The 17,137-nt window shown below is 34.2% G+C and overlaps 1 protein-coding gene across 1 annotated transcript in view; it reads right to left on the reverse strand.

Moving 5' to 3' along the window:
* The window catches only part of CNTLN (centlein), a 341,044-nt gene that overhangs the window by 140,999 nt on the left and 182,908 nt on the right, over nt 1–17,137 (reverse strand). Inside the window, exons 9-11 of the mRNA XM_055428174.2 lie at nt 13,901–14,077; nt 11,946–12,071; nt 1,039–1,160 (exon numbers count right to left, since the gene is read on the reverse strand). Of these exons, the coding sequence (XP_055284149.2) occupies nt 1,039–1,160; nt 11,946–12,071; nt 13,901–14,077 (425 nt within the window). The remainder of the gene's footprint in view (nt 1–1,038; nt 1,161–11,945; nt 12,072–13,900; nt 14,078–17,137) is intronic.

The raw sequence follows: 17,137 nt of genomic DNA on the forward strand, positions 1-17,137 counted from the left end.
ACATCTAGAACTTGCAGCTAACCAGTCTGACTGTGGTTTATGTGCTTTGTCTTAAAACAAGCAGTTATCAGTAAACATCAGATAGTTAGCAAGTAGTCTTAATCCTTCTGGTGACTACTAAAAAGTTAAGTGGCTCCTAAGTCGCAGAGGCTAAACCCAGGACAGACAGATTTAACATTGGTTTACTGACAAGCGATATGAAACACTTTCTGTTCTTCAAAGAAAAAATTAGATGTCACAATTATCTACAAAACATGCCAAATGCCCTTTATGTTCTCATTTTCTGTACATAAAACAAACTCTTCATTTTTATTTTGTAAAAGTGCTGTACTGGCCAATTTAGAAACAGTATTTCTCTATAGAACAGACCAATGTGGATCATCAACATTGCCCTAAAGGATCCATCTCAGAAGATGAGAGGGTAGTAGATTTTTCTGTACTCATTCAGTCCTTTGCCCTCTGTTGATACTGTTAACAGGGGAGCCACTTACGACTAACCAAGATCTGAACACCTGTTCAGAGCAATTGAACTGAGACCGCCCATTCATTCAGATAAGCTGCAGAACTAACTGATGGATAGTAAAGATTTTCAAACTGCATACTAGGTTGAAATAGTTTTAAGACAGTTAACTATACATGTTAATTTCATATTTCTCATATATTTCAAATAAAAAGTAAACACTTTGAGCTATATACATTGTAACATCAGCATTTTATTTAAAGTAGTTTTTCAATCACATGGATGAACTATTTTTGCTTTAATATATACTTTTATTAAGTTATTCTATAGATATTAAAAGTATATACAATAATTCATCATCTATGCTCATGATTTCTGCAAATTATAGGAAAATGCGTAGCTATTATAAACATATTTCTATTTTCATTTATTATATTCTCTATGTAAAAATTCTTACTGTAGATCTGACTATGAAATGATTTCTTTAAAATCAAACAAAAGCTATTAAAGCACCTATATGCTGCTACTCCATTCCATTTAATATTTAGGGAAATGCCTTTATGAGCTATGTAACTCACATGCCACTGCCTTCTTCCCACTGTTTTAATTGCTCTTTTACTGCTCTGTAGTTGGTCTGTAACATCTGTAGCCTTTCTTTGCGTTTTTCATGGGCATCTCTTAGCTCATCATTTTCTTGGTTCTGTAGAACACAAAAAAGCAAGTATACAAGTTTGAAGAATATATAAGCATAATGTTACAGATAAAAGGATACCAATCTAAGTATAAAGTTCAAAAGAAAATAGCTGTAAGTATAAATTAATTTGTAATAATCATTTAAGCAGAAATAAATTTGTGATTTATTTATAATTTATTACAAATAATGTAATGATCATTTAATCCTAAAGTCCCAGAACAGGTTTACTTGATAAATTTGAGATACTGCATTTTGAAAAGTCATTTAAGTAATCTCAAAATTCTGGCATCAAATTAATTTCATTCCTTTCCTTTTTGTTAATTAGTATATATACACATATTTCTGTATCAATCTTACATATTAAAATTTTTTTCTTTTTCAAGATTTGTCCATACATAAAGCACAACTATTTTGTTAGTTGTAAGTGCACATATAATTAGTACAAGGACACTAATCATAGTAAGACCAGTTTTCTAACCCATGGATTCATAATTAGTTTGTTACAAAGATTACATAGGAAGAAGAAAATCAGTTTGGACCTATGTTAGAAGTGAGCCAGTTTAACATTTTGGGTTGAAACATAAAGAACTGAAATGGGAAAGTTGGACTTAGCACTCTTGAAGAAATCAGAATAGACAGTTCAAATATTACTAAGGTAGACAGTTATAGTCAATGACTTCTCAATGTTTTAAATAAAATGCATGCATATATCTTTACTTTCCAACATGACCACAAAATGAACATATATAGGCCAAATTGTCAGTCCTCAGGGGATGTATTTATGTTACTCATGAACTGTGTTTCTCAAAGTAAAATAAGTGATGTGATGACTCTCTTCTTTTACCCTTGGTCATTTCAAATATGTTTTTTAAACTCTTCATTTTCTGTATGAAAGAACTTGCATATTTATTCAGTGCAGGTAACTGGTACTCTCTAAATATTATAGTAAACTGAGAGGAGTGGGAACATGGCAGCCAGAAGATCTGAATTTCATTCTTGAAGTTATCTCCTGGAAGCTGCATAATTTGATGAACACTATTTAAATCAATTTCTTTTACTATAGAATGTGGAAAAGAACACAGAAATTTATACCATGATAATAAAATTAAATGAAGTAACATACAGGTAAAGCTCCCAGTTCTGTTCTTGCCCAAGAGAGGCACAAAGCAAGTGAGCTTTTCACTCTGTCCTCTTCCCAAGAACTAACTCTGATGCCCTTATCATTTATAAGCCAAATTTATGGTTCCACTGACTTATCGATCTCTCATTCCAACAATGAGATAATATCTTACAAAGTCTGCATTATCTTACTGCAATTCTACCTGTCTCAACAGTATAGATATGTTGCCACTATACTCTGAATATATATCTAGTAGGATAACTTCAATAATTCTCTTAAGTAGTTACTAGGAAGTATTTGAGCCATGTGTGTACCAAGTGGTCTGTACATCATATGGGAATGCAAGTGTGTGACGAAAATGCTCTCTCTTAACAGGGGAAATTAGAATAAATGTTATCCTAAAGAATTCTGGGGGATAGGAATCATAGCCACTGTATGCTGCTGCTGCTGCTGCTAAGTCACTTCAGTCGTGTCCGACTCTGTGTGACCCCATAGATGGAAGCCCACCAGGCTCCCCCGTCCCTGGGATTCTCCAGGCAAGAACACTGGAGTGGGTTGCCATTTCCTTCTCCAATGTGTGAAAGTGAAAAGTGAAAGTGAAGTCGCTCAGTCGGGTCCAACCCTTAGCGACCCCATGGACTGCAGCCTACCAGGCTGCTCCATCCATGGGATTTTCTAGGCAAGAGTACTGGAGTGGCTTGCCATTGTAATATGGTGTAATACCATGATTAAAAATTCAAGACACTGAATTCAATTTTGTTTTAACTGAAGAACCATATATTAAGAACCTATTATATGCAGGGTGGTAATTGCTGCTAAGAGTTCAACACCTGCTGATCAAATTTACTAAATTTTACCTTGACAATCTACTTAAATCCAGTGTGTTTCAATTTCTCCATCTTCAAAATGGAAGCTACTGATATCTCTTCTTCTAAGACACAAAGAATGATTTAACTTTGATCTTGAGTTTCCCATACTGTTGGTAAACGATCTGACCTCTTTGACCAATAAACTTCCCATTTTTACAGATGTGAAATAGTTTACATCAGCCAAATATAAGGATGATAATCAATAATCTTTTCTCATAAATGAATAAAAGTTAAATATTCTTATTAAGATTCTTTTTATGAATGAATAAAATTTATGAGGAATTTAAATTAGATATATCATAATATAAATAGAATAATTTAATTATAAGAAATTTACATACATTAGATTCATGTCAAAACAATTTTGAAATAAGCATATAAACTGAATACTTTGTAAGACAATTCCAAAAATAGTTTTGTGTGATTCTTCTTCATTGACTTAAAGTAAACTCTTATTTTACAGTAAATTTCTTAAAAGTTATTACAAACAAATGCACCGTTGTGGAATTGTTAAGTCTGTGCTAGAATCCCTAGAAATTCTGAGTAAACAGAAACTAAAAGATTAACCAAGAATTAAATATTAATAGAATAGGATATCCAAATTTTATATTACCTTTCACAATAATTTTCTGTTGAATTACTGGAACAAGTTGAGTTTCTTATTCAGAGTACTGTCATTATTTTAGCATTTTTAAGTACTGCCTCAGCTACCATTAATCACTGAAACTATATCCAATACTTTCCCTAATTAAGTAGAAATCAACTATACTATGACTCAAAAAAGAAGGCTGAACACTGAAGAATTGATGCTTTCCAACTGTTGTGCTAGAGAAGACTCTTGAGAGTCCCTTGGATAGCAAGGAGATCAAACCAGTCAATCCTAAAGGAAATTAACCCTGAATATTCACTGGAAAGACTGAAGCTGAAGCTCCAATCCTTTGGCCACCTGATGCGAAGAGCTGACTCATTGGAAAAGACCCTGATGCTTGGAAAGATTGAGGGCAGGAGGAGAAGTGGGTGACAGAAGACGAGATGGTTGGATGGCATCACTGACTCAATGGACATAAGTTTGAGCAAACTCCAGGAGATAGTGAGGATAGGAAAGCCCGGCGTGCTACAGTCTATGGGGACACAACTTAGTGACTAAACAACTCAATAAAAAGTTCCTGAGTTCTACATATCAATCACCATGTACCAGGCTCTGTACTAAACATTGCAGTTAATCAAAGAAACTGATGTGGCCACTTCTGATTCCTAAAACTTTAGCATAATATACCCACTATCAGTAAATAGTTTAGGTTTTCTTACAGTAACTGAAATAAGTGATTCCTTCAATTAAGGAGTGATTATGGAAAACAGTTTTATTGATAAGCTTTCTCCTTTAATTTTACATGCTTCATAATTATACCTACCACTAGAATGTTTATATAATTCTTATAATTCTTAAAATATTTGTATAAATTCTTTTATTCTTATAAAATTTTAAAAAACATGATTCTTATAAAATTCGTAAAACCCAAACTATTAAAACAAAATCAAACTAAATATTATTTGGTAAATTGATTCGATAGACAATTTAATAATTACATTGGATTTTTCTGCTTTGAGAAAACCATTATCAAATTATAATACATGGGTTAAATTGGTCCTAGAGATTATCATTCCTTTAGCCTTCTTCAGAAACAGCAAAATTTTATAAAAATGTAAATATAAGATAGAGTATATATATAGCTCAAAGAAAAATGACTTTATCAATTTAACTGAAAGAACAGATGCTGGCTGAAATGATCAGTCAAAAGTTGGATATCTCAAAAGAAATATTAAAAAGAATAATCAAATTAATTTTTTTCTTATTCTAACAAATTCAAGTTTACTGTAGCTTGCAATATGATTCTTTAAGTCCCATCAGTCTTATGATAGTCTAACTCTAAACAACGGTACATCATTTGGGAAATATCCTCAATGATCTTAGAACAAAATCAACTACAAAAACTGAAAAATACATTTAATATCACTGCTGCTGCTGCTGCTAAGTCACTTCAGTCGTGTCCGACTCTGTGTGACCCCATAGACGGAAGCCCACCAGGCTCCCCCGTCCCTGGGATTCTCCAGGCAAGAATTACTATACTTTCCTTTGAGGACACATCCCAAAGTTCCCCATGGACTGTCGCTGAATTAGGTCCACTTATTAGGTCATTAAATAAAATATTTACAGAATACCTTCTTGTGTATTTTGCAATTAAATTAGCTAAACTAGAGGCTCTAACTTCTGCACAAACAAGTCTTAATGGCTAAAACACTAGAAAATACCAAAGCTGTATTTACTTTCTTTAATGATGTTTATAACTCTACTTTTGAGTTGGTAAGAACAGAAATGATTCTTGATCAATTCATCTAGTTTGCTCAAAGGCTTCTTGACAGTATACAGCAATAAGAGCATGAACACTGTTAATAAAACAGTGGCTCAATCTTCAGAGTATGATAGCAAGGCTTTTTAAGTTAAAAAAAAAATTTAATAAAATACCAAGGAATCCGTGATGTATAATTTCAGCAGGATGTATAAACTTCATGAATATTAGAGCATTGAAGAATAAAAGACATAAACTGTACTCAAAGGATATTGATGTTATTAAATGGCATAGAAAAGTCCTAAAAGAATAAAACTGCCAAATGCATGAAAGTCAGTAAAGCACAGATTCATGGCACTAGTAATTTAAGGACAGTAAGAATTTCATAAAGCTCTGACGCTTTGTTTTCCAATTATATTTTATAATTCACTATACCCATGAAGTCAGGATATGAAAATGGATAGGATTTTTATAATAGCTTACATCTTTATTACTATTGTCTCTACAATTACAATATTGGTTGCCCCTCTTGATAACAGATACAACTAGCCACAAAAGAGAGCTTAGTAAGACAGTGGTTTAATATTTATATAATATCCAGTATTAAAATAATATGCACAAATAGCATATCAATGTATCAGAGTTTATATATATAAACTGTGTTATGTATATACATATATATAAACTGTGTTATATATATAACACAGGCTCCTGAAACTTCTTTGACCTACCCTTCCTCACTACAATCCACCACGGTGATCAACTTGGGACCTTAAAACTACCCACCATGCCATGGAGCATGTCTTTTATTTTTAGTGTTTCCAAGAGTAACATCCATGGAACAGTCCTTGAGGAAATATTAATAGGTATAAAGTAAATCTGGGAAACAATATATCTATACTTTCCTATAGATTCACAATGCACATTGATAAGTTAAAGGATCACAAAAATAGAAAGATATTAATCCACTGCTTATACAATTAAGCAAAGAACATTTTGTCCCATTAGCTTCTTGCAGAATAGGATTCAAAAGAATATCAGCATGGAAAAGGTATTCAAATATTCAATGTGTATTAGTGGGGAACGTTGTTTAAAAGGAGCTCCATGATCCCAAAGTATTTAAAAACCGCAAGACACTGTTATGAGTTGAAATAAATCTCTCCAAGAAGTTATGCTGGAGTGCTAACATACCTCAGAAGGTGACTGTGATTTTGTGATTTTGGTTGGAGATAGAATCTTTATAGAGGTAAGCAAGTTAAAATGAGAAAGTGAAAGTGTTAGTTGCTCAATCGTGTCCAACTCTTTGCAACTCCATGGACTGTAGCCTGCCCGGCTCCTATGAACATGGGATTTCCCAGGCGAGACTACTGGAGTGGGTTGCCATTTCCTTCTCCAGGGAATCTTCCTGCCTCAAAGATCAAACCCAAGTCTCCGGCATTGCAGGCAAACTCTTTACAGTCTGAACCATCAGGGAAGCTCCAAAATGAGATAGGGTGGGTTCTAATCCAATACGACTGGTCTTCATAAAAAGGAGAAATTTAGACAGAGAGAGAGACATTAATAGAGGGAAGGTGATGTGAAGACATAAGGAGAAGGCCATCTGTCTGGAAAAGGAATGGAACAGATTTTTCCCACAGACTTCAGTTCAGTTCAGTTCAGTCGCTCAGTCGTGTCCGACTCTCCGCGACCCCATGAATTACAGCACGCCAGGCCTCCCTGTCCATCACCAACACCCGGAGTTCACTCAAACTCATGTCCACAGAGTCGGTGATGCCATCCAGCCATCTCATTCTCCGTCGTCCCCTTCTCCTCCCGTCCCCAACCTTTCCCAGCATCAGAGTCTTTTCCAGTGAGTCAACTCGTCGCATGAGGTGGCCAAAGTATTGCAGTTTCAGCGTTAGCATCAGTCCTTCCAATGAACATCCAGGATTGATCTCCTTTAGAATGGACTGGTTGGATCTCCTTGCAGTATAAGGGACTCTCAAGAGTCTTCTCCAACACCACAGTTCAAAAGCATCGATTCTTCGGCGATCAGCTTTCTTCACAGTCCAACTCTCACATCCATACATGACCACGGGAAAAACCATTGCCTTGACTAGACGGACCTTGGTTGGCAAAGTAATGTCTCTGCTTTTTAATATACTATCAAGGTTGGTCATAACTTTCCTTCCAAGGAGCAAGCGTCTTTTAATTTCATGGCTGCAATCAGCATCTGCAGTGATTTTGGAGCCCAAAAAAATAAAGTCTGACACTGTTTCCACTGTTTTTCCATCTATTTCCCATGAAGTGATGGGACCAGATGCCATGATCTTTGTTTTCTGAATGTTGAGCTTCAAGCCAACCTTTTCACTCTCCTCTTTCACTTTCATCAAGAGGCTTTTGAGTTCCCCTTCACTTTCTGCCATAAGGGTAGTGTCATCTGCATATCTGAGGTTATTGATATTTCTCCCAGCAATCTTGATTCCAGCTTGTGCTTCTTCCAGCCCAGCGTTCCTCATGATGAACTCTGCATAGAAGTTAAATAAGCAAGGTGACAATATACAACCTTGACGTACACCTTTTCCTATCTGGAACCAGTCTGTTGTTCCATGTCCAGTTCTAACTGTTGCTTCCTGACCTGCATACAGGTTTCTTAAGAGGCAGGTCAGGTGGTCTGGGATTCCCATCTCTTTCAGAATGTTCCACAGTTTCTTGTGATCGACACAGTCAAAGGCTTTGGCATAGTCAATGAAGCAGAAATAGATGTTTTTCTGAAACTCTCTTGCTTTCTCCATGATCCAGCGGATGTTGGCAATTTGATCTCTGGTGCCTCTGCCCTTTCTAAAACCTGCTTGAACATCTGGGAGTTCACGGTTTACATACTGCTGAAGCCTGGCTTGGAGAATTTTGAGCATGACTTTACTAGCGTGTGAGATGAGTGCAATTGTGTGGTAGTTTGAGCATTCTTTGGCATTGCCTTTCTTTGGGATTGGAATGAAGACTGACCTCTTCCAGTCCTGTGGCCAGTGCTGAGTTTTCCAAATTTGCTGGCATATTGAGTGCAGCACTTTCACAGCATCATCTTTCAAGACTTGAAATAGCTCAACTGGAATTCCATCACCTCCACTAGCTTTGTTAGTAGTGATGCTTTCTAAGGCCCACTTGACTTCACATTCCAGACTTCAGTAGGAACTAATAACCCTATTGACAGCTTGATTTTGGACTTTTCTAGCATCCAGAACTTCGACACAATACATTTCTGTTCTTTTAAGCTAGCCAGTTTATATTAATAGTAGTTTGTCAAAGCAGCCCTAAGGAAACAAACACAAACACATCACCAATTCCCATTTTATACTCACATGTACATGAGTAATAATGATAGTAATATTGCCTAATACTGGAGAAGATACAAACAGGTCTTCTGTCTTCACTAAATATGAGTTATACTCACTAAACTCAGGTTGTAAATTAAAAGTGCCCTGTTCCCAACTACTTGTCTTAGAGTTGCTTTACTATACATGTCTTATTTACCCAAGCTCTTCCCTGGTGGCTCAGGTGGTAAAGAATCCACCTGCAATGCGGGAGACCCAGGTTTGACCCCTGGGTTAGGAAGATCCCCTGGAGAAGGGAATGGCAACTCACTCCAGTATTCTTGCCTGGAGAATTCCATGGACAGAGGAGCCTGGTGGACATTTTGCTAAATGCCCTCAGAGTGCCTTTTTCATTTAACTATTTTGTTCTATTAAAATGAGAAATTCTTTCCTCTAATTGACAAAATACAAAGAAACAAAATTTGCTTGCATTTTTTCGCTTACTTTGCAAATCTGTGAAAGAAAACAAACATTTGAAATTCAAGATTATCAATTAACTTGAAAGAAGATACAGAAAAATATAAATGAAAAATAAATTATATGAAAAATAATTTTACTCTAAAAATAAACTTGAGGCCTCATCCCAAAGAACTGCTGTTAGTAAAAAAGAATGAGGAGATAAGTTAGTATGTTTCTGAGACTCTGTGAAACAAGAAATTCAAGAAGTGGAAGAAAATGGATCAAAAAATGTCTGAAACTGCTCTACTCATTCCTAGCAAAAACAAGAAGACTCAGACTTCGGGGGGCAAAGTGGAGGTCTTCTACTATTAAATGGGATATGTGATGGTTATATTTTTAGGTTTTCTCGATTGCCCAGGTATTTAGTTAATGACTATTTCTGGGAGTATCTGTGAGGGTATTTTTGTATGAAATTAACTTTTGAATCAACAGACCAAATACAGCAGATTGCCCTCCCCAAACTGATGGGCTTCATCCAACCAAATGAAGGCTTGAACAGAATAAAAGACTGAGGAAGAAAGGATTCGTTCTTTCTGCTTGACTGTCTTTGACCTGGGATACTGGTCTGCTTTCAGACTCAGAATGGGACTGGAACTTACATCATCAGCTCTCCTGGTTCTCAGGCCTTTGGGCTCAGACTGGAACTATACTATTATCTCTCCTGGATTTCCAGCTTAACATCTACAGATCTTGGATTTCTGACTCCCTAACCAAGTGATCATATAAGCCAATTCCTTGTAGAGTAAATCAGTCAATCCTTCTATACACACACACACACACACACACACGCATTTCAGAATAACAGTATCTCATTTAGGGAAGACTAAAGGATTACATTTTATTGCTTCTATTTTTTTAGAGAATCAGATTAACACAGGATAGAAGGTTTCGTATGTGAATTTCAAGAACTATGCAAAAGAAGGATGATGGCATTGTAAGCAAGCCCGTAATAGCCTGTGAATACCTACACTTTCACACTAATACACTAGATTCCAACTACTCACTCAGCATCATTATTTTTCACCTGTTATACAAGTGACTGCACAATGCTTAGCTAATTGCATAAGCCAATACATTACAAATGAGGAAACGAACGAGCAGATAACTGCAGGGGTATACATTTCAAGTAGGCTAAATGCCAGCAAGCTGATGTCATCTGATCATTTTGTTAGGGGAAGCGCAGTGACTGAAACTGCCCACCCTGGCCAGGCGTCACTGTGACTCTCTCCCTGAGTTATTTTATGGCAGGAGGTCCTGGTGAGGAATGTGGAGCCAACAAGCCACCACTCACCAGAGGAGTTCAGGAAAGGCCAAAAGGAAGCAACACACGTCCAACCACCACCCAGAACCCTTCTTGCTGGTACCATCTTGGCTGAGCAAGGTGTGCACCACCAGGAAGGACTCTGAGTCAGAATGATTGGCCAAAGACAACCCGGAAAATAATCCCATCGCCATAAAACCGGAGACTTTGAGCCACTTGGCAGAACAGCTCTTCTGGGTTCCCTTACCCTACTGCTCTCCACCCAGGCCCCTCTGCCCAGTAAAGTCTCTGTCAGCTCATGTCACTCCTCAGACTATTCACTGACCACTGTAAGACAAGACCCCACTCTCAGGCCCTGGAAGGGGTCCCCCTTCCTGCAAAAATTTTATCTTGGAGAGTAACAATAGATGATAATTTTCCTTTGCTTTTGAACTAATAGTTTAACTCTGAATAAATATAAAACAATTCTTTGGGAAAAGCAAAAATAAACTGTTAGCTGTGGCTTATGATTAACTATTCCTCTAAATTATATTTTGCTCTACTGCATAAATAATGTAAGTGAAAACATTTTCCTCCTAAGACTCATTTATATGACAAAGAATCTAAGCTTTAAATATATGGATTCTCATCATGTATAAATTGGCCTTTCCATAGGATATTATAAACCTATTTGAGATTCAGTTAAATGGCTAAATCTCAAATAGTGTTGGTTTTCCAATAGTTGTGAATGAAGAATGACAACTTTAGCCATATTAAATTCACAGAAAAATTAAAGCCCTCAATATAGTCACATAAAAGTGCTTCCCTACACACAACCACCTTCTTCTGAGAAAAATAATTAACAAATTATGATTTGGAAAGTACAAACTCTTAAAGATAGAACAATAAGGATTTATGATTTTTAGAACATGAACTCAAACACCTTATATTTTGAGACAAATACAGCTGAAATAGAAAAATAACATAATTGTCACTTTGACTATGTAATTTTTCTATAAAGGACAATTTTAAGTAGTCTGGGCTAGGTCACCATAGTTGCTAACTCACATTTCTTATGGGAAATTCTCTTTCCATTTGTTATAGTTCTATTTTTTTTTTTTTGGTCTCTGAGAAACTATAAGAAACTTATTCCCAATATTGAGTCAAAATATCCCGTGTAATTTTAAAATAGTGAATATATACTTAGTTTTCAGCTAGTAAAATTTTTTATTACTTTATGATCCTCAGAAATACTAAGAACTAGATGCACTGATGATACATTTTTTATACATGTAATTAAATTCAGGAAAATTAAATGATAACCAGTAATTTGTAAAAAGAATGTTTATTTTGATATATTCTTACCTATGCAAGGTTATTACTAAAGAAATCATTTAATGTTCACCTTTAGTTGTAGTGCCTTCTCTAAGTTTTCAATCTTTCTTTCAGCTTTTCTCAGCTTCTTAAGTTCCTCTGAGTCTTCGAAAGAGCTCTTTGGGGACAAAGACCTTGAACGTTTCACAGGTGGTTCCTCGAGAATAAAACAAGGACATGGTTGAGCTAGTTGGAACAGTGGATTATGAAAGACATGCAAAATTAAAGAACAAGTAATTTTGAATACTAATAATGAATTATAAAAAAAAAAAAATCCTGCATGGAATACCAGAGAAATAACAAGCGGAATTACCACAGTGCTACCGCTAAAGGTTTCTCTGTGACTCGTTAATGAGAATATTCATTTACATTTACATTGTTTCTTTCAGAATAATGATGTCCCATTAGGGAAGTCTAAAGGGTTATGGACTCAGAAATGCAAGAAGCCTCATTACAAAGGAGGGGATGGAGGCTGGTCTAATTGCTCTTCGAGGGTCCAAGGTTACACTTGATAGGACAACCTGAAACAAGAGGGAAAGGGTTTCTTTCCCTTTGAAATAGTTTAACACACTGTGAAGTCGAAGGAACAATATGCTTGAGGAATATAAATACAACAGACAGTAGATCTTACACCATAATGACCATATGGTCATTAACTATAATGTGGCTAACTAGAGACGAGAATGTGTGTTTATATTATGTACAGCTTCATATACCAATCTGGAGAAGGAATATGTGAAAGCAACTATTAAGCTGGGCAACATATTGCTCATACTTACTGCATATCCTTATGAAAAAGAAAGAAAATTCTGTTCAAAATATCACTCTCATTTTCTTGATTTTTTGAAAGAAGCAGTGAAACATCAAAGCAGTACATTTTTAAAGTTCAGTCATATAGCACAAAATCAAATTAGATTCTATAATGTATCTCAATTTTAGGATTTTTTTTCATTTAAATTAAGCTCAATGCGTGAAACTATTCCAAAATTGCAAGAAACATATATGCAGTTATGTTTAAATATATACATACATAGATTATATATATATAATAAAGCTCATTTTTCTGAAAATTACTAATAATATTAGAGGCAGTAAATAAGAATGCCACATAAACATGAGTCTCATTTTAAATATTTCTTTTACTAAGACAGTTTATCTTACTCATAAGAAAATTCAAAAGAATGAGAAACAATTATCTTGAAAACATGATTTTCTACTTTAAAAAATATTTTCTACTGCTGAAGTAAAAAGTGTGAGAAATATACCTCTTAAACTCCTTACTTTTAGGAAAAGTTTATTTTAATTCATATAGAAAGAATGTATTTACAATCTGACATTCTTGACTTTTTATATTAGTCAATGTTCATAGAATCTTTTTCAGCATAATAAGAACATGCAATAAATACTATGAAAAGGAAAAGTTGAGACATTAATAAACATGAATCATGGTACAAAAAATTTACTTATTCTCCACTGTTACACCTTTAACTCTGAAAATATGTAACTGCACATATTAATATTACATTTCAATTTATAATTTATATTCCACATGGGTAGTATTTTAAATATCACATCCAAATGAAATAGAAACATTAAGATTTATTTTTCTACTGATGAAAATTAGAAAATTGAGTTAGGGGCTAATACCACATTAAAATTTCTACTTAGATTAATTTATCTATAGATTAGATAGATGAAGCATATTTAACAAAACTTTTTAATGTAAGAATGTTAATTTACTGCAAAAGAGGCATATCACTACTAATAAATTTAGTTAATTAAATTAGGAAGATATTACTCAATCTTCAAAAAGGGAAATCTTGCCAGTCCCAATCATGATTTTATAAAACATCTGACACATGATATTTTTTAAAAGCTTTCAGAAATATAAACAGAGAAGTAAATGATGCTGTTCATGTTTTAACTTCATCACTTGCCTTGCCAGCCTCATCCTGACAAATTCACAAAAATGACAAATGTCCCTACCTTACGTTTCCCTTCAGTACTTGTCAAGATGCTCTTCTCTGAGGAACCCTTGTTGGTAGATCTGTTCTCTGACAGTTTTTCATTTGCTATTTTCAGTTTCTCCTGTAAATACTCAATTTCAGACTTCTGTGAGACCATTAAGGTTTCTAAGCTCGATAAAGATGGCTGTTGAGAAACCTGTTTTAAAAAAGTATGTTTGTATCTTACATTATTTACACATTCATGCAAATATTTACATGTTATTATATTATATAAATCATAAGTATTCCAAGAAAGAATATTTCATTTCAAAAATAAACTATAAACCTGCATTAGCTAAGCTTCTATCATCCTTATAGAATGGCATTTTTCAATAAAATAACCAAAAGTCTGTATACAAATTTTTTAAAATATGTCTGTCATGCAGATTTTTAGAAGATAAAATTTAAAGCATGGATGCATGATATATACAACTTATCTATAAAATTATTTCAAATTAATGATTATACACATAAGTATTTCCTCAGTAAATACTCAATGCAATACCACTGAATATAAGCCTCAGAAAAGTGAACCAAAAGCACTATAGGCCTAACTAGTTTTTAATGCATTACAGTTTATTAATGACAACTCAACTGAGATTTTTTAAAGTCAACAGAGTTTACATTATGCTCCTTTGAAACTCATTCCCATGTCAGATAAACTGTTAATGGTAAGCACCAAATTTTAGCAACAGAAAACACAGGAAAATTAAGTTTGTAGGAAACCTGTTCATGAAAACTAACATTCCACAAAATTGTACCACCATCTTAACCAAATATATGAGACCATTAAAATCCATGCATACACATTATTTCAAATTAACCATTCGTTCACACACACACACACAAACAACACTAGATCACAGTGAAACAAAGTATTTGTTGATTTCCAGGAAAGAAAAGTCAGTACTTATGATTTTAATATTATCAATATGGATCCAATAGTCCTGAAAAAGGTTTCATTTTTAAAACATGGATAGCCCCATCCTTCCTAAATGGTATTTCTAAGGATTATAAGAAAAATATGTATGCTTAACTTTTCCAAACTAACAATGAGAAATATTACTTTTTTCTAAGTTTGATTACTTTTTTCTATTTTTGGGGGGATAGGCATATTTTTCCTAATTCTAACCTGTAATTTTTATTAAAAAAAAGGATCATCTCAGTATACTATCATCATACTATTACATTATACTATTATAATCTATTATATATATAGTATAGATATATATAGTATCTATATATATAGTATACTAGATACAGTATAGCATACCATACTAAACAATTATACCATGTTATACTATAACATTCTACTGTACGTTCCTCATACATAAGTGATATGTCACCTGATATGTTTCCCAATCTTTATTCTGTCACAACACTATATATTTTTCTCAGAATGTTGTTTATGTTTTATGTTTACCACACTTACAGCATTAATTTATACTCTATTAGCTTGCACTGAATATCAAATTAAAATAGCTTAAGCACTTTTTTCCCAAACTCTAAAAGACTTTTGACCTATTCTTTCTCTTCCTTTAAACCATTGTACATCTTTTATTTATTCTTTCCTCTTTTGTAAACAAATTTATGATGCTTATAAATATTTCCTTTGATTGGCCTGCCAATCTGAACAATTTACAAAGGCTACCTAAACCTCAGAACAGGAGTTCTGGCTTTATTAAATAAAATTATAGAGAATATATTAACATTCCATTGTTTACCAAAGACATTTTAAATAAATTTTTCAAAGTCAAACAAAAATTTAGAAAAAACAAGAAAAACATAACTTTAGTTATTGTTATATCCAATAAGCAATCCTGTGCTCTTTAACAAATGAGTTTTCTAAGTCATTAGTGGGTTATAACACAATAGATAAGAACGTAAAAAACCATGAATGTTTGGTCAAGAAGCTGCAATCAGAAATAATTACAATATTTATCAAGATACTGAAAAAGTCCAACAGTGGACATTGCTACAATAATAAAAGATTTCTTATTTAGGCAGCATTCCTTTAAAATTCCTCAGAAAACAGTAACAGAACTTCAAAATTAAAAAATACTATTCAAGTAGTACTTAACTGAAGCTCACATAGGAGTCATAATGTAAATAAAATAGTAAAAAGAGTTTGTTTTTAAATTACAGCTTTAGAATTCCTTCAACAGGGACACTTTGTATTCATGTTGAACATACAGATATATACTTTACTTTCACAAGGAAACTTACGCATGTTCCCAGTTTTTCACAAGTGTAGTCTTTTCTCTCTGTCCTGTCCTTTATCCCTTTTGCTAGGGATACATGCACAAGAAGTATTTCCCTTTTATTGTAATATGACCACTTTTAAAATAACAAGTAAAATGAAATATCAAGTCACAGTCACTTTCATTTCTGAGGGAATAAGGAGGGTATCTGTGGTAGTAGCTGTTTAGCTATAGCCAGTTGTTTTCACAGAGAAATGTGGTGCACTAATGTGACGAGTTGACTCACTGGAAAAGACTCTGATGCTGGGAGGGATTGGGGGCAGGAGGAGACGGGGACGACAGAGAATGAGATGGCTGGATGGCATCACCGACTCGATGGACATGAGTTTGAGTGAACTCCAGGAGTTGGTGATGGACAGAGAGGCCTGGCGTGCTGTGATTCATGTGGTCGCGGAGATTCGGACACGACTGAGTGACTGAACTGAAATGAACTGAACTGAACGCCATATTTACTGATTTTTCAAAAGAATGGAAGAGTTCAAATTTCTAAAAGATATCTAATTTTAAAAGGTTGGCCAGACTCAGTTTGTGACTGTTGCAGCTTGAAAACATGGTGGTGGGACTATAAACAGGTACACATTTCCTATGGAAATTTTGAATATGAATCAAAGAACACAAAATTGTACCAAGCTTTTAACTTTGTTCTAATCATGATGAAGGCTGATAAAGATACATGATAAATGCTGAGTGAGGAAAGCACATGTTATAGAAGAATACAGAATACTGTACAGAAATAGATTTCACCAAACCCTGAAATTTATAGCATTATTTCTGAATGGAGGTGAATTTTCATCATGCATATATGAATTTCCTTAATTTTTAACATTGAACATGGAACGTTTCACTAGTTTTAAAAATGTATTTTTTCTGCAAATAAAAGGAATAAAAAATTCAGTGTAAAAATTTCAGTACAGATAGGGGAAATATAAATGAAAGTGTCTCCATAATATCATCTC

The sequence above is a fragment of the Moschus berezovskii genome, chromosome 7 (assembly GCF_049115385.1).
Source record: "Moschus berezovskii isolate FMDL1 chromosome 7, NW_MosBer_1.0, whole genome shotgun sequence".
Classification (NCBI taxonomy): domain Eukaryota; kingdom Metazoa; phylum Chordata; class Mammalia; order Artiodactyla; family Moschidae; genus Moschus; species Moschus berezovskii.